The sequence below is a fragment of the Capricornis sumatraensis genome, chromosome 2, assembly GCF_032405125.1.
Source record: "Capricornis sumatraensis isolate serow.1 chromosome 2, serow.2, whole genome shotgun sequence".
NCBI lineage: Eukaryota > Metazoa > Chordata > Mammalia > Artiodactyla > Bovidae > Capricornis > Capricornis sumatraensis.
In genome coordinates this window covers 121,156,469-121,176,041 of record NC_091070.1, presented here as the reverse complement: position 1 = coordinate 121,176,041, position 19,573 = coordinate 121,156,469, and the positions used below count along the sequence as shown (strand labels likewise).

General features: G+C 37.8%; 1 protein-coding gene across 1 annotated transcript in view; it reads right to left on the bottom strand.

Annotated features, from left to right (window-relative positions):
- Positions 1-18,148, bottom strand: part of ARNT (aryl hydrocarbon receptor nuclear translocator) — a 66,131-nt gene extending 47,983 nt beyond the window's left edge. Inside the window, exon 1 of the mRNA XM_068965685.1 lies at positions 18,032-18,148. Coding sequence (XP_068821786.1) covers positions 18,032-18,056 — 25 coding nt within the window. The 5' untranslated portion in view covers positions 18,057-18,148. The remainder of the gene's footprint in view (positions 1-18,031) is intronic.
- Positions 18,149-19,573: the final 1,425 nt, after the last annotated feature.

Below are 19,573 nucleotides of genomic sequence, written 5' to 3'. Positions count from 1 at the left end.
TCAGAGAAAATCTTCAGGATCTAGGGACTAGGCAAAGAGTTCTTAGACTTGGTACCAAAAACATGATACAGGAAATGAAAAACTGATTAACTGGACATCATTGAAATTAAGAACTTTTGCTCTGGGGAAGACTGTCAGAGGATCAAAAGACAAGTTACACAGTGGGAGAAAACACTGCAACAAAGGACTTGGAACTAGAATATAAAAAGAACTCTCAAAACTCAACAGTAATAAAGCAACAGTCTTAAACACACATTTTACCAAAGATTGTTGTTCAGTCGCCCAGTCATGTCCAAATTTGCAACCCCATGGACTGTAGCACACCAGGCCTCCCTGTCCCTCACCATCTCCCAAAGTTTGCCCAAGTTCATGTCCATTGCATCAGTGATGCACAAATGGTAAATAAGTGTATGGAATGTCATTAGAAATGAGAGAAATGCAAACTAAAGCCACAATGAGATGTACAACATACCTATTAAAATGGCTACAAATAATACTAATAAAAAATAGGAAAGATACAAAAAAGATCACTATATACTGCTGGTAAGAATATAATATAGTACAGCCACTCTGGGAAATAGTTTAGTGGTTTCTTTAAAAACTACCATGATTACCAAACATGCAATCAACATAAATTCCAGCACTGCACTTGCAGGTATTTATCCCAGAAAAGTGAAGACTTATATTTATAGAAAAACCTGTATCCAAATGTTTATACACTTTTATTTGTAATACTCAAAAGACTGGAGAAATTGTACATACTGTACAATTCCATTTATAGAACATTCTTGAAACAGCAAAATTACAGAAATAGAAAACAGGTTAGTAGGTGCTGGGGATTAAGGAGAGGGTAGAAGTACGAGGAAAGCGGATGTTGCTTTAAAAGGGTACCACAAGGGACCCTTATGATGACAGAAATATTCTGTATCTTGACTGTGCTGCTGCTGCTGCTGCTGCTAAGTTGCTTCAGTCGTGTCCGACTCTGTGAGACCCCACAGACGGCAGCCTACCAGGCTCCCCCATCCCTGGGATTCTCTAGGCAAGAATACTGGAGTGGGTTGCCATTTCCTTCTCCAATGCATGAGTGAAAGTGAAGTCGTGTCCGATTCTTCGCGACCCCATGGACTGCAGCCCACCAGGCTCCTCCGTCCATGGGATTTTCCAGGCAAGAGTACTGGAGTGGGGTGCCATTGCCTTCTCCACTCTTGACTGTACCAATATAAATATCCTGTTCATGATATTATACTATAGTTTTGCAGGATACAACCACTGGGGGAAACTGGGTTAAGGGTAGAGAATCTCTGTATTATTTCTCATAACTGAATATGAATCTAAAATCATCTCAAAAAAAGTTTAAAAGTTTTAAAAAGATTTTAATGCCATATACTTCATCTTCCTTTTGAAATTTAAAATTTAAGTAGAGTTCTAATAACAAAAAAACTCTTAAGGTTAACTAAATTACATTAAATTTATATAAGAACTTTGAAGGAACAGTAGTATGGTACTGCATTTCATCATCCAGAAATATGGTACATCTTACATTTATTCAGACATTTCCTAATGCCCTTTGACAAAATTTTACAGTCTTCCTCACATAAGTCTTATTTTTAGGTATTTTATAGCTCTTAATACTACTATATCTTGGAATGAAATCTTTTCCATTACAACCTCTAATTGGTTATTGCTAGAATAAAAGAAAGCTACTGACTTCAGTGTGTTTATGTACTCAAATAACTTTACTGAATTCTCTAAAAGCATTTAGTTTACTGGATTTTTTTTTTTTTTGGATTTTCTTAATACATAATTACATCTGTAAGGAATGATTATTTTACCTTGCCTTATTCAATATTTAGTTTTATACACTTATACACTATTTAGTTTTCTTCATTTACTGCATTATTGCAAGCGCTCTTGATCTGTGGGTCAGTGGCTAAAACCTACTCATAAACTTGGGACGAAGAAAAGTTTTATTTTCAATAATCATTAACTGAAATTTAGCATTTCCTTCAATCAGGAAAGTAAGGTAAAACACAGTAGTTTCAGCAGTTATCTGTGACTTTGTCATCAACAGAAATCAGATATTTTCATATCACATGATAGTTAATACAAACATCCAGAATTGTTACATTCAATACAATTTTGAGAGAATATAGTAATTATTAGACTTGTCACTAGGCCTTATTGTGTTAACAAAGAAACATTAATTACTGCATTACAAACTTGTAATTTCTCTTATTTTGTAACTATATTTTTAATAAAATTGATTTTTTCATAATACTATATAGTGTTATTTTATACAGTAACATGCTAAGGGTTCAATAGGGACAGCAAGCCACACTGCAGGGTGAGCCTGGGGCCTAGGGCCCTGCACCACCAGCTCACCAAAGCTTCCTCCCACATGCCTGTGTCTTTCCTCTCCTCACTAAGGGCTCCAACTTGGCCCAGACCAGGGGAGGTTTTTACTAATATTCTGGAGTGGGTGCAACACAAAAGTGTGACAAGAACTTTTGAAGACTCAAAGTAAAAGTATTACTCCTGGTTTTACAGTGAATGCATGGATAATTAGTGATTTTTTTCTAAGCCCTCACTGTGTGTCAGGCACTGTGCTGAGCAACTTGTGTGCCTCTCATTTATTTCCACAGCGATCCAATGAGGTTGAAGGGCTTCAATAGATTTCACCAGTCGTAGAGGTCCATGTTTAAAAAAAAAGTTAAGACTCTTTTTTAAAAAATCATTTTCATTTTTTTTTCAAGTTGGGTTGTTTTATTGGAATTGCACTGACTAAACATTAACTTAGAACTGACATCTTAACATTATAACATTAACATCTTAACATTATTGGAAGCTCCAATAATGGATCTTCTTTTCAAAATACTTGTTTTCTGTCTTCATTTACTTATTTTGGCTGTGCTGGGTCTTTGTTGCTGTGTGGGCTTTCCTCTAGTTGTGGACAGTGGAAGCTATTCTAATTACAGTGCGTGGGCTGCTTATTGCAGTGGAGTGGATTTTTTTTTTTTAAATCAGAAACAAATGTTTTTGTAAAGTATTTATTAATACAATCATTTTTCTTTCCCTTTAGTTTGATAATGACACGGACATACGTTTTCTCAGGTTGACCAATGCTTGAATTCCTGGAATAAATGTTGCTCAATAAATTGTAGTGGGTGGAAGAATGTAAAAAATGCATGTCCACAGAGACTCAGAATGTGATCTTATTTGGAAATAGGGTCTCTGAAGATATAATTAGTGAAAATTGAGGTCATATTGGATTAGGGTGGTTTCTAAATCCAATGAATGCTATCTTTACAAAAGCAAGGAGAGGGACATTTAGATACAGAGACTGGATGATGTGTCTAGAAGCTAGAAAAGAGAAAACCAAATCTACCAATACCTTCATTTCAGGTTTAGAGCCTCCAGAGATGCAAGAGAATAAATTTCTGTTGTTTTAAGCCCTCTAGCTTGTGATAATTCATCACTACAGGCCTGAGGAACTAATACAATAATGATGCATGATTCTTTCAAAATACTCTGGATTTAATTTTCTAAGATTAGCTCCTTTTAAATGGAAGAGGAACTTAGTGTGATGTCAAGTGTAGCATACTTAAGTAGTATTCTTAGTGTACTGAACTCAAGCACCTTCTATTAAAATCACCATCTGACAGAAATTACAAAAAAAAAAACCAAACTAGTAAATATTTAATCAGTCAACACAATCTCACAGATTTATAGAAAAGTCACTTCTTGAATGTGACTTTCTTTCCTGAAATGGAAGAAATAATATAAAACTAAGTCACTGAAAACATGAGTGAGGAAAACAGAAATGATAAAAAATAAAAGCAGCATTATAAGTTGAATAGATGTTGAAATGTTCAAAAAAAAATACTGGTAACAATAATTCACTGTATTCCTACATTGTATAAATATGAACCACTTTGGATACATTTTTTAAAATTTTACTCATTATTCCTAAAATCTACCCCCAAATTGTATTGATAATAAACTGCACCTAAACTCAAAACACAAAACCTCTTTTATGCATGTCTTTTATTACAAGCCCAAGGATTATAACTGCCTTCAATAATGGATAGAGAAATAATGGATACTCACCATTAAAATGATGATACATCACAAAGCTGTCATAATCAAAACAGTGTATCACTGATATAAAACATACAGACCAATGGAATCGAATACAGAGCTCCAAAATAAATCCTCACATCTACGATCAAATGATTTTCAACAAGGGTCCCATGACCATTCAATGGGGAAAGACTATCTTTTCAACAAATGGTTCTTGGAAAACTGGACATTCACATGTTAAAAAGGTGAAGTTAAAAAAAAAAATGAAGTTGTATCCTTCCTTACATTACTCATATACAAAAACTAACTCAAAGTGGATCAAAGATCTAAATGTAAGAGCTAGAACTATGAAATTCATACAAGAAAACATAGGGTAGAGCATCATGACATTGGGTTTGGTAATTTCTTGGATATAGAAAAAGCACAAGCAACAAAAGTAAAAAGTGATAAACTGTACTTCATCAAAATTAGCAACTTCTGTGCATCAAAGAACACGATCAACAAAGTAAAAAGGCAACCCACAGAATGAGAGGAAACATTTGTGAATCATTTATGTGATATGGGATTAATATCCAGAATACATAAAGAACTGCAACTCAACAACAAAAAAGTACAACCTAATTTTAAAATGGACAAACAACGTGAACAGACATTTCTCCAAAGGAAATACACAAATGGCCAATAAGCATATGAAAAGATGCCCAACATCACTAATCATTAGAGAAACACAAATCAAAACTATGAGGTATCACCTCACACTCATTAAAATGGCACCATGAAAAAGAAAAAAATAATAAGTGTTAACAAGGATGTACAGGGTTGAAACTCTCGTACACTGTAGGAATGTAAAACCTGCAACCACTATTGAGAATAGAATAAAGATGCCTCAAAAAATTAAAAATAGAATTACTATATAATCCAGCAATTTCACTCCTGGGTATATACAAAAACGAATTGAAAGCAGGATCTTGAAGAGACACTTGTACAACACCAATGCTCAAAGCAGCATTAGTCACAATAGCCAAAAAGAAGAAGCAACTCAATGTTGATAAAGATGAATGGATTTTTAAAAATACAACATCTATATCCAATGGAATACTATTCAGCCTTTGAAAAGAAGAAAATTCTACAATATGCTACAATATGGTTGAATCTTGAAAATATTATGCTAAGTGAAATAAATCACTCACAAAAAGATAGGCACTACAGGATTCTGCTTTATATAAGGTACCTGTATAGAATAATCAGATTCATAGAGTGTAGAATTGTGGCCTGGACTGGAGAAATTGTGGAACAGGGGATTATTGTTTAATAGCTAGAGTTTTTAATTTTGTAAGATGAAAAAGTTCTTGAGATGGAGAATGATAATGACTACACAACAACATGACTATACTAATACCACTGCACTATACACTGAAAAATAGTTCAAAAGAATATAAAAAAGAGGGACTTCCCTGGTGGTCCAGTGGCTAAGACTCCATGCTCTCAATGCAAGGGGTCAGGGTTTGATCCCTGGCCAGGGAACTAGATCCCACATGCTGCAACTGAGAGTTCACACGCTGCAACTAAAGATCAAAGATCCCACGTTCTGCAACTAAGACCCAGCATGGCCAAAATAAATATATTAAAAAGTTTTAAACAAAGTGTGTGTGCATGTGTGTGTGTGTATATATATATATATGTATGTATAACTGGGTCACTTTGCTGTACAGCAGTAATTAACACAACGTTGTAATTTAACTGTACTTCAACTATATAAATTTTTCAAAAAGTTAAAAAGGCAAATTTTATGTTATATGTACTTTCCCATAATAAAAAAATTTTAATATATAAAAAATGTTTGAGGTGGATCTACATCACTGAAAGGGAAAGCTATTCACCATATATGACTATGGAAAAATGGAAACCTAAGCTACAGAAAATTATATACAATAAGCTTATATGCATAACAAAAGCCTGGAAGAATTCATTTAATATTTATTGCATGCCTACTATATGTCAGGCACTGTTGCAAGCCTTAGAGATAAAACAAAAAGAAGAGACAAAAATCCTAACTCTTATGAATTCTGCATGCTAGTAGAAGAGCAAGATAAATCGAGAAACAAAATATAAACTGGGCTGACATTTTATAGATAAGAAATGGATAAATAGCAATTTCATTTTGTTTGATCTAACAATATGTTATATAGTGATAAATATAGAGAAAAATAAACTAGTGGAGTCAACACAGATGTATATAAAGTTCAAGTAATTTTAGATAGTGAGGGAAGACCTCGCTGAAAAAGCAGCATTTAAGGAAAGGTCAGAAGAAGGTAAGGGAATAAACCATGCAGGTATCTGGGGGAAATGCATCCTAGGCAGAGTGCAGACGCCTGGAGGTGAGAGCATGCCTGTTAAATTCTAGAAATAGTGTGGATGACCTCATGGCTAGAATGGAGACAGCAAATGTTACACAATAACCTATTAACAGTGGTTATCTCTGGAATGGCATTTAGAGACTTCTATATTTGATTTCCTACATATCCATTTTGTTTTATCTTTTACACTAGACATATATTACTTTTATAATCAGAAAATGCATGATTCCAATTTTTTAAAAAGAAAATTTATGTGCATGTACCTGTGTGTGTGGCATGCACTGAAAATCTGAGAGAACATAGCTCAAACTCTAAAGTGATAGAAATCTAGATTCCAATCCTAGGGTTACCACTTACTACATGTATGACCTTGGGCAAATTTTTTAAATCTCTCAGGGTTTATCTGTAAAATGCAGCTGTAACAGTACCTACCTTCAGGGAAGATTAGATACTAAATGTGAACAGTGCCTAACATACTCCTTAAATAGGAGCTTTGTAAAAATACATCAAATACTAAAAAGGCTAACTGATTTGGCCATTACTAATTTTTACATTACAAAAGTAATGTATTAAAATATGGGTATACAGAAAATAAGATGTAGAAGTCCCCCAAAATATTCAAACAATACAGAAACAAACTGTCCAAAGTAGTCTTTTATACATATACCCCAATTTCTGCCACGGGAAATTGCTGTTCACATTTTGTTATGAATCCTTCCAGATCTTCTCTTTACACTAAATATTACAGGGTCTTAGCAATTTTTACATAACAAGGGGAAAGGAACCATAACATACTTATTCTGCAACTTTTATTTTCCCATTAACAAAGTATTCTAGAAGGTACGTCACATCAATAAATACTGTTAGTTCATTCTGTTTTAACAGTTACACAGTATTTCACAGAACATATATTTATGACTGGAGAAAGAAATAGCAACCCACTCCAGTACTCTTGCCTGGAGAATCCCATGAACAGAAGACCCTGGCGGGCTACAATCCTTGGGGTTGCAAAGAGTCGGACACAACTGAGCGACTCACACACACCCACACACACACACACACACACACACACACACGCACGCACTTATGACATTCAAGCTATCACTATCATAAATAATGTTTCATCAAATATCCTTGTATATTTTTAAGCACATATGCCAAGATTACCTACAACAAAAAATTTCTGAAAATGACTTTCTGAATCTAAAAAAGCACATTTAAAACTTTGCCCGTTACTCTCCAAGACCACTGAACCAGTGAAATTGTGTCCAACTCTTTGCAACACCATGGATTGTAGCCTACCAGGCTCCTCCATCCATGGAATTTTCCAGGCAAGAGTACTGGAGTGGGTTGCCATTTCAGTCATTCCAACTAAGAACTTCACCAACGGTATAAATTATCCATAGCTCCAAAAGCACTGGATCTCAGCAATCCTTCAAAGTTTTACTAATTTTCTAGGTATAAAATGATTATCATTGTTGGTTTGATGTGGATTTCTCTATTATTAGTAAGGCTGAGTTTATTTTATATATTATACTATTAACTTTTCCTATTTCACCCTACAAATTTTAAAGTTAGTATATGTAACTTTTCTAAGAAAGAACAAAATTTTTCCTTAAAAAATAAATTCCATACTTTCAATAATAGGTTTAAATGGGATCTAAGAGTTGGAGAAATTTAGAGAAAGAAAAGATAACTGAGGTGGTTTAAAGTCCGACACAGTCCCTAGCACAGAGAAGGTACTCAACAGGAAGGAAAAACTAAAGGAGACAAAGCTGCCAACCAGCCAGGAAGTTTCAGAAAGACAGGTCAAGCTGAACCTCAGAAAAAGTGAAGAAGAGGAAAAAGGGCTCCCATATACAGAAAAGAAGATGAGCAAATCATAATGGGGGGTGGGGGTTATGAAAACAGCTGTAAGGAGCTGTAGGGAAACAGGCCGATGAAGAAGCACAGAATGTATTCGGCAGAAAATATAACATGTCAAGTGCTACCCAACTGTGAGGAGGCCTTGAAGGTCAAGATGAAGTCTTAAATCTGATTCAATAAGCAACTGAAAGACAAAACATCTTTCAGTTAGAGTGACAAGAAAATATAAATTAAAAGATCAATCTGACAGACTTAAAATTTGAATAGAAGCAGAGAAACAAATTAGACTAACCAAAAATGAGGTGAAATTAGGCCTAAATTAGGATAGCAGGATGAAAAAGTAAAGGAACCTCTAAAATTTTAAACTATGTAACTTCTGAGTAAGAACAGTATTTTAAATGTATATACACCTACTTTTACTCTCTTCTGCCCCAGCCACCTCAAATTACATAAAGGAGAAAAACAATTTTACACAAGATAGAGAACCATATAAATGGGGGAAAAAATGGGTGAAAGAAAATAATAATAAATTTATGGAAACTGGGACCACTACCTTTGGTAGACCCATAAGAACTGAATTCTAAACCAGTAGGGAAAAAGCAAAGCAAAAAACCAACTCTATTTACATAACAGAATCCCCCAGACTCGGTAACTGGTGACTCTGGGTGCTTCTGGGGGAGGGTAGAGGGGACAGCAAATGAAATCTAAAATAAGGATTTGTTCAGTAACTGTTTAAGCAGCAGATCAATTTCCAGATCCTCTCCCTGTTTCTTCCAAAAGGGAAAATGCCCCTCCTCAACCCAGTCAAAAATTGATTTATTCTCTGGAAGAGTGTAAACTAAACCAGAGGTCCTCTGGCCTGGGGAACACCAGGCAAAGCTGAAAGTGAGGTTACCAAACTGAAAACAGGGAAACTAAGAACAACGTATGTGAAAGGGATGTATCCTATTGTACTGCTTCTTCCCTGTAATTCATGTGTCCTCTTTCTTGGTACAGGCCTTCCCTGTAGCTCAAACAGTAAAAGAATCTGCGTACAACGCAGGAGACCCAGGTTTGATCCCTGGTTGGTAAGATCCCCTGGAGAAGGGAATGGCAACCCACTCCAGTATTCTTGGCTGGAGAGTCCCGTGGACAGAGGAGCCTGGTGGGCTACAGTCCATGGGGTCACCGAAGCGGACACGACCGAAGCGACTAGGGCTTACCCTCTAGGAAGTTCCAGGCAAAGAGTATAAAGGAGGCCTTGAGTATGTGAAAATATCTTTCTTCCACTTCACTGATAGTTTGCCTAGCTATGGAACTCTAACTTGGAAATTATTTTCCCTCAGAATTTGGAAGGCATCACTCCACTGTCATCTATCTCCCAGTGTGATTACTGTACGGAGAAGCAAAACCATCTGATTGCTTATTATTTTTCACTGATCAATTTTCTCCTCTCTGGAGCTTATAAAATACTCTTTGTATCTGATGCTGAAATTTCATAATAATGTGTCTTGAGTAGGTGAGTTTTCGTTCATTGTTCTGGCTTCTTCAGTTTAAAAACTTGTATCTCCTATTTCTGGGACATTTAATAAAAAAATTAAAAGTTTGGTTAAAAGAAAAGAAAAACAGATGTCACCAGAGAAGGGGGTAGAATACTGCTGTTTTTATAACAAATCATGTAAAACCAAGTCTTTAAATAAATGTACAGAGAATTTTTACTAAAATCACTTTTAATATATATGTTTAAATAAATTTATTTTAAGAGTCACAGATGTAAAAAACAAACTTATGCTTACCAAAGGGGAAAGGAGGGGAGGGATAAACTGGGAGACTGGGATTGACACATACACACTGCTACATATAAACGGGGCTTCCCTGGTGGCTCAGTGGTAAAGAATCCGCCTGCCAATACAAGAGATGCATCTTTAATCCCTGGTCGGCAAGATTCCCCTGAAGAAGGAAACTGCAATCCACTCCAGTATCCTTGCCTGGAGAACCCTAGGCAAAGAGGAGCCTGGTGGGCTACAGTCCATAGGGTTGCAGAGTCAGACACGACCGAAACAACTGAGCACATAGCACAGAAGTATTCTTTCCTAGGAAATCCCATGGACAGAGGAGCCTGGTGGGCTAGAGTCTATCAGGTCGCGAAAGAGCTGGAAACGACTAGCAACGAACACAAACAACAACATATATAAAACCAATAACTATTAAGTACCTACTGTATAGCACCGGGAACTATACTCAATACTCTGTAATGATCTATATGAGCAGAATCTAAACTAGAGTGAACATATGTATATGTATGACAAATACACTTTTACTGTAAATAGCAGAAACTAAGATAACATTGTAAATCAACTATACCCCCAATAAAAATTAATTTAAAAATAAACAAATCTATTTTAAGTATATATTTTATATAGTTAAAATGTTTTATATGCTTTAATATTCTTATATGTCTAAAATGCTTTTTTTTAATGGAAAAAAAAAAACAAGATGTGATAACAAATCTGATAAAAACATAAAAGAATCCAAACACTTCTAGTTACTTAGCCTGGGGAACTGGAAAAACTGTGATAGTCATGAAAGATAAGGAAAAGTTACGAAGGGCAGCAAATCTGAAAGAAATACTGGTGATTACATATCTATATATACACACATATACATACAGACACACATATATATAAAACTTGGGAAAGTGTTAGTCACTCATTCAAGTCTAACTCTCGGCAGCCCCATGGACTGTAGCCTTGAAGGATCCTCTGTCCATGGAGTTCTGCAGGCAAGAATACTGGAGTGGGTATATACTTGTACAGTGCTCAGTCAGTTCAGTTGTGTCTAACTCTTTGTTTTTTTGGTTTTTTTGTCCAACTCTTTGTGACCCCAGGGACTGTAGACTTCCAGGCTCTTCTGTCCATTGGATTCTCTAGGCAAGAAGGCTGGAATAGGTTGCCAAACCCTCCTCCAGTGGATGTTCCTGAGCCAGGGACTGAACTCCTGTCTCCAGCATCTCCCGCACTGCAGGCAGATTCTTTACCGCTGAGCCACTGCTGCTGCTGCTAAGTGGCTTCAGTCGTGTCCGACTCTGTGTGACCCCATAGATGGCAACCCACCAGGCTCCCCTGTCCCTGGGATTCTCCAGGCAAGAACACTGGAGTGGGTTGCCATTTCCTTCTCCAATGCATGAAAGCGAAAAGTGAAAGGGAAGTCGCTCAGCTGTGTCCAACTCTTCGCGACCCCATGGACTGCAGCCTACCAGGCTCCTCCATCCATGGGATTTTCCAGGCAAGAGTACTGGAGTGGGTTGCCATTGCTGAGCCACTAGGGAAGCCCATATACCTGTGTATATATATAATAAATAACATGTTAGTTCAGTTCAGTCACTCAGTCGTGTCCGACTCTTTGCGACCCCACGAATCGCAGCACACCAGGCTTCCCTGTCCATCACCAACTCCCAGAGTTCACCCAAACGCAAGTCCATCAAGTCAGTGATGCCATCCAGCCATCTCATCCTCTGTCGTCCTCTTTTCCTCCTGCCTGCAATCCCTCCCAGCATCAGAGACTTTTCGGATTATTCAAAAAGAGATTTTTTTTTAGACCAATGAAAATACAGAAAATAAGCTTCTGTGAAAAGACAGCAATAAACATTTTGGACAGTCTTCAATACATAAAAGATAAATGAAGGGAAGGAGATATAGTAGTTACCAAATAAATATTTAATTGAGGCAGGTGGATGGGCAAACAGAAATGAAGGAAGTTGATTGGCTTACTAACTAAAGAGTTCCAGTTATAAGAGTAAGACTTGGAGAAGCATAATGAACAAGAGAAAGAATATGAGCAGGCCTAAGGAACAAAGGGAGTCAGTGAAAAAAAGCAAGCAATGCACTGTTTCTGAAGCCAAATTCAAAAAGTTCATCAAAAAGGCACAATTATAGATTATTAAGAACCAGGAGAAAGATTCCAGTAAGAACCGTAAAGCCATTTAAAGAGCTGAAAAACAATTATGAATAAAGGATGTTACAGAAAAGATTTTAAGAACTGCAAAACTTTTCCAGCAAATTTTTCAGCACTGTGCACTCATCTCTCCATCCAAGCAACTGTGCTATGCTGGCTGCTAAATGTATTTCACCTTCATCTACAAAAAAAGACAATACCCCACCCTCTTCCTTAAAAAGAATCAATTGTGCTACACGTCTGTAGAAAGTGACTTTAAGTCCAATGGAGAAAGTCTTATATGTAGCAGTTAAGAATACTGACTGTGTAAATACCACAAACAATAAATTTTGGTGAGGATGTAAAGAAATGAGAACCTTCATACTTCATAGTATTTTCCACTGTGGCTAAAACGGTATATAAAATGCCTATTAAAAAATTTGGAGTAGATGGACGCCAGCAATCACAATGTCTCTACCCACCCCCAAAATTGTCTCTACCCCTACTAGCTATGTGACTTCAGACAAACTAATCATTTGATCTGTGCCTTAGTTTCATCTAAAAACAAGAATATTAATTCATACCTCATAGGATTCTTACAAAGATTAAATGAGATAATATATATGAGCATTAAGTGAGATTATATATTTAGAATAAGTGACCTATAATTATTGTTAGCTATTATAAATGAATTCATGATGTTATGGTTTAATTAGTGTTATCCTTTCAAAGGTATTTTCATGTTAACAGTGCATAAAGATATAAATCTCCAATGCCAGGTTTTACAACATTCACTTATTCAATACTTACTCAGCATACTAGACACCCCTGAGAGCAGTAGGGTACCCTGGTGAACAAGGGAGATAAAGGTCCTGCTGTCATGAAAATTAAATTGTGGTTAAGTTGTTGAAATCAGGGACTTCCCTGGCCATCCAGTGGTTAAGACTTCACCTTCCAAAGCAAGGGGTGTAGGTTTGATCCCTGGTTGAGGAGCTAAGATCCCACATGCCACATGGCCAAAATATCAGAACACAAATCAGAAGCAATATTGTCACAAATTCAATAAAGACTTCAGAAATGGTCCACAACAAAAATCTTTTTTGAAAAGTTGTTAAAGTAATAAATTTAGTTTGTCTACTCAACTACAGAAAAATGTGAAGAGGCAAATACAAAACAAATGATGAAAACAGATGCAAACTGAGATGATTTATCTGGAAACTGAGAGATGGTTTCCAACATACATAATAGCCAACAAAACAGAAAACGTGCAGCCTGGTATACGCTAAGAACTTAATACATGTTTAACAAATGTGCCCATTCCTTTCTCTAGGTTTGTTTCCTTATGCATAAAATGATAGGGGTTTTTTTTTTTTTTTTTTTTTTGGCCTCACCACACAACCAGTGAGATCACAGTTCCCTGATCAGGGATCCAATTCGTGCCCCCTGCATTGGAAACTTGGAGTCTTAACCACTGGACCGCCAGGGAAGTTTCATGATAGAGGTTATCTTGAATCCAAATTCAACATTCGTTCATGTCTACTTATTCAAATCATCATGGCATGTGAAGCAGCATTCTGAAGAACAAATAGCTCTACAAGCAGGGCCTATCATTGTCTGTGAATGATGGGCCCAAAGAAACTCCACTGAGTTCAGGCCTTGCATTTCACAAGAGCTTTAAATATATCCCTTCAGTTAAAGGGAATCAGCTATACAACCATAGTGACAATGGATAGCACTGACAGAAATGTTACCCTTTCACCTCTATAACAGGGCTATACCACCAGGGGAATTAACATTTAAAATAACCATTGTAAACAGCCTGAAGGGAAAAAAGCGAGTGAGTGAAAGTCACTCAGTCTTGCCTGGCTCTTTGCGACCCCATGGACTATACAGTGCAGGGAATTCTTCAGTCCAGAATACTGGAGTGGGTAGCCATTCTCTTCTCCAGAGGATCTTCCCAACCCAGGGATTGAACCCAGGTCTCCCACACTGCAGGCTGATTCCTTACCAGCTGAGCCACCATGGTTTCAAAGACAGTTTCCCCAATCAAGAATTCAAATTTTACCAGTTTTGAAATTAAATATGCCCCAAATGTCACAGCCTAAGTAAAATCAAGGGAAAGGGGGTTTAGTTTCCTTGAGTGTTGCAATTTAGTTTTTTGAAAATCAACCATCACTTGGCACTGTGGAAATCCCCATTGATAATATCTTAGAAGAAAGTCATCCACAGCAGCGAACCACAAAAGACTTTCACAAAGCATCCATAAAACAACATATTATTCTCATCTGTTAGTGATGAGTACAGAAGTAGGACTGGAATGCAAATAACTAAAGTGAGAGACTACTATTTCAAACACAAGAAAACTAGAGTTCCAAGAATGCAGCAGTATCTACTTCTTAATTTCTAACAAAACAGAAAAGATTCAGTTTGGTGTCACAATTCGAATAGCATAAAAAGTATGTGGAGAGGCTTCCCTAGTGGTCCAGTGGTTAAGAGTCTGCCTAGCAATGCAGGGGAGACTGGTTCAATCCCTGGTCTGGGAAGATCTCACAGAGCAACTAAGCACATGTGCCACAGCTACTGAGCTCAAGTGCCTAAAGCCCATGCTCTACAACAGAAGAGGCCACTGCAGTGAGAAGCCAGTTCAGCACAACAAAGATTAGCCTCTGTTTGCTGCAACTAGAGAAAGCTCACATGCACTAACAAACACCTGGCACAACCAAAAATAACTAGCTAAGTAAAACGTATTTAACAAAAAGTAAAAATATTTTTAAAAATTAAAAATAAAAAGTACATGGGCTAAGGTTCTTTTTCAAAAATGTTAACTGTTTTTCAATTGCTGAATCAGTAAAATATATTTAAATACTTCTGAAAAAGTTTTTTGCAATAGAATATAATTTTTTAAGTATCTTGGCATCTTAATTTTATACTGCATAAACTCCTATTTTCCGGTATCTGAAAAAAGTAAGGTAATAAATAAAAATTAAGCTAATTTACTTTAAAACTATAATCTAAGGAGGTTAAAAACTATGTGAAAAGAAAAAGTCTTCCTAAATGTCAGCCTTAAAAACCCAAACATGTATTCCTTCCTTTGCCTTCTACCCATTCTGCACCCACAATAAATGGTACCTAATAGCACAAAAAGAGGTCTCTGTTAAACAGAATACCAGAATCAAGGGAGGAAAAACCTGCACTACTAAAAACTCATTCACATCTCTGGTTTGAATGCTGAAGTATAAATCATGTAACTAATCTGTTCCCAACCAGTGCCTTAGCCAATGCATTACAAATCACATGATTTAAAACATGTTTCTCAAAACTGTTAGTATTCCACAGACAAGAAAGATATAGCCTAAGACTTCATGAACCGTCTGCTTCCCAATGGTAAACAGAAATATTAAAAAAATAATGAGTAAGAAAAATTATCAATTACAGAGAAAAAAGGCACCACCACATTAGAACTATTACTTCAACATAACCCAGAGAGTACAGTATAAACCATATCTTACTCTTCTTTTGATCCAGCACCATTTTAAGACATACCTAGTAAAAAATGCAAAGGAACCAGGTCTCCTGAAAGTCTCTGTAAGGCCACCAACACTCTCTAAGTCAAACTCTATAAACACAACTAAAAAGATCAAGTATTGTTATTAATGCTAAGGATTACCTTAAAGGAAGCTTAGAAGAGTTAAATACTTATTACCAAAAATCTATGCAGACATATGTGAAAAAAAGAACAAACAAGAACCATAGGGAAACTTAACTAGCAAAAAGACAAAGTAGAAAAACTCAAAGAAACATGTATGATGTCTCTAGTCCCTAAAATGACCCTAAGAAAAAAAGGTTTGACCAGCACAAGGAATTCAGACCTGAAAGCTATTTACTATCTTCTCACTGAGCTCAGAACATTTCCACCCTGTGTCCCTACATTTATGGCCCTCATATGCAACAGGCTACCAAAAGTCCATAATTGATCTCTTCCTCTTGATACAAAGAGGCAAAAGGAGAACTGAAGGAAGAAAATGCACTTTCTGATTTAAACATCATGGCTGAACTTGGGATCAATAACTTGGAAGCTATGGGAGAAGTCTCCAACATCAAAAAGAAATATAAAAATTGCAGAAGCAGGCTGCCAAAGGGCAATAAATAACTGTTCCATCATAAGCAAGCATTCTGTACAAATAAATACTATTTTCCGCTTACAGATTTAAGCTGATATTGATCAGCTAATGAAAATGTGGTTAAGAGATTGTCCCTCTGGTTACTGTTCTTTAAAAAACAAAACAAAATAAAGCAACCCCACCCACACTGCTGGAAAAAAAGCTTCTGACATAAGGACTAAACTTTACTTCGCCACCTCTTAATAAGAGAAATGCTTTGCAACTTGACTATGGTTATATAAGTATTTTGCAATGTGTTAGTTTAAAATCTTGTTTATTTACTCCCTAGTTAACAGATAAGTCATTTTACTTCCAGGTCAGGTTTGCCATAATAGCATCTTTCCAATTTTATTCCATCACAAAGCACTTCCTGCAATGGAATTTTAGCCATTAACTTTATCTCCTTTTCCTTTAAAAGGAAAAAACTAAAAAGATTTAAAAATATGATATTGACATGTGGCAAATTAACTTCTTTAAATAGTTCTGTTCCCAGAAACATGGTAGGAAAGACAGTAAATTTCACAGTGATTCAACTGTAATAGCAAAACCGGGGTATTACAAAATACTGCTGCCTTTCAGAGACACGAAAAAAATCCATTTAAATTTTAACAAGGGAACAGCAGTGAAGCCCTCCCACTACTATATTTTCAAGTTATTCATCCCCACCTCTTACTTCTTTTCTGAAGCTATCAAAGGTAAGGATTTCTAAGAAATGGCCAAGGTCAGCAAAGTAAACTAGAATCCCTAAAATGAAATACTTCCTAGGGAGAAATAACTGTAATGTATTGGGAAGAGGACTGGGACTAGGGATTTCAAAATCTGATCTGTCCAGACCTGTTGCACTACACCCTATTCTATCTGAGACATGACTGGTTAAATTTTTTTTTAATGTTCAAGTCCTCACTATAGAAGAGACGTTCATTGAGACACAGCATGAACTGAACTTAAAGAATGGGGACTACCTCGACCCACCTAACAAGATTTCAACCTGGGGTCCCGGATGCTTGCTGTTGGCAAGATTTATCCTGAAACTCAAACACTTCACAAACCTCAGCCTTCAGCAGCTTATGACACTAGAGGCCCCTCTTAATAATAAACACAAGTTTCAAAGGTTAGCCCCCTCGAGGGGGAGTACAGGTTTGTTTGTTTGTTTGTAAGAAACTGAGTATAAATTCAAAGATTTTGAAACTTTAAAATCTAAACGTTTGGAAGTAACATCTCAGCTAAACGGCAACGCGGTCCAGCGTTTATAAGCCCAAACTACTTTTAAAGTAAAACGAGCCACTCTGCCCACAGTTATTCGGCATCAAGCAGGTCCACAGTGGGCAGAGTGTTGAAAGAGCACAGCGCACACCAGAACGCCGCCACAAGAGTGCAGGCGGGCCAGCCCCGCGCGGACTGGCGCTCCACCAGAACTCCGGGCAAGGAATCCCCAACGAGCACCCACCTGCTCCCTCCCTCTACCTCGGGTCTCCCCCGCTCCCCCGGGTCCGGCCCCTCCCCCAGGTTACTCCCCTCCCCCACCGCCCCATAGCCGCCCCCGCGCGTCCCAGCGCCCTCAGCCCCAACTACGGCCCCTCAGCCCCGGGTCTCCCCAGCTGCCAACCCCTTCAGCCCCTCCCCCTTTACAGGCAACCCAGACCTCCGTCTCCTCACCGGGGTTAGCAGTAGTCGCCGCCATGGCCGTAGATGCCACTGCCGCCGCACCACCCCCCCCCAGTGGGAGGAGCCGCCGCCACGGAACCGCGGGGGAGGGGGAGGGAAGAGCCACTCCCCAGACGCGGCGCCGTACTGCCGCCACCGCTACCGCGGAGTCCAAGATGGCGGCTGCAGCAACCCCCACCGTCCCCAGCCCCTACAGCGGAGAGACCCCGCCTCTGGGGCGGGGTCAGTCTCAAAGCCAGCCTCCTCGGGAAAACTGACCAATGAAATCCAAACTCTATCAGAGGGCGGACTGGCCACTGAGCGTCCAGCCCGTCCTGTGGAGGAGGGTGGGCGAGAAAGAAGTCCAGCTGTCTTCCTAATCCCGCCTCTTCTGAGTTAGAGGTCAATGATCGTGTGACGTCAATGAAAAACAATTTTACTAAAAAGCTTCCCTGGGTGGCGGTTTCGCCTGGTTGGCCGTTCTGCATAAGATTTATTTTGTAAATATTTTTTAGGTGCGCTAAAGCGTAAAGTTCACTTAGAGATTTGTACTCTTTTCTAGTTTTTTCCTCTTTTAAGGAACTTTGTCCCCGGCAATAAAAGTTCAGTAAGTTTTGAATCTCTGCAGAAGACCTAGGTTCAATCCCTGGCTGGGGAAGATCCCCTGGAGAAGGAAATGGCAACCCACTCCAGTATCCTTGTCTGGGAAATCCCACGGAGAGAGGAGATGTGGGCTACTGTCAATGGGGTCGCAAGGAGTCGGACACGACTTAGCGACTAAACCACCACCATAGAACTGGTAGTGTGAGACGATCTGGGCGATTATGGTCTGCTTCAGTTCAGTTCAGTTCAGTCGCTCAGTCGTGTCTGACTCTTTGCGACCCCATGAACTGCAGCGCGCCAGGCCTCCCTGTCCATCACCAACTCCCGGAGTTCACCCAAACTCCTGGTCTGGTACCGGCAGCCAAAACAGGAGGCAGTGTGAAGCAGATTAGCTATAACTTCCTTTGATCAAACGGGACAGTGAGAGGTTTTTAGTAGAGAACTGATGACTGTGCAGATTTATTTTCTAATGACAGGAAGCATTGAGCACTTTGAGCTAGACACGGTCCAAACTGCTTTATAAGTATCTACTCATTTAATTTCACATAGCTTTCACAAATTGTCTAATGTAAATTTAATTCTAGTTTTAACAGAAATCCCATTATGCTACTGAGCATCTTTGAATTCTTATAGGTTGTGTATATACTGCAAAGATTACATAGATCCATTTCTCTCATTTAGTTATCAATACAGTTTATCTCGACCAAGATAGCTTGATGTAATTTCTATATTATTGTTTACATTTGTTAAAATGAAAATTTTCTTTGTTACCACTTTCTTGTGTTTTATTTCCAATTCATCAAAAAACAGAAAATCATTCACTCAAAAGAAATACACTGACACATAAGAAGTCGTAGTAAAAAAAGGTAACAAGTACTTCAAAATTACATAGTAATGGTAACTAGCTATTAAACAAGATTGCAGTACAGATATAGCATATAAATTTTATGT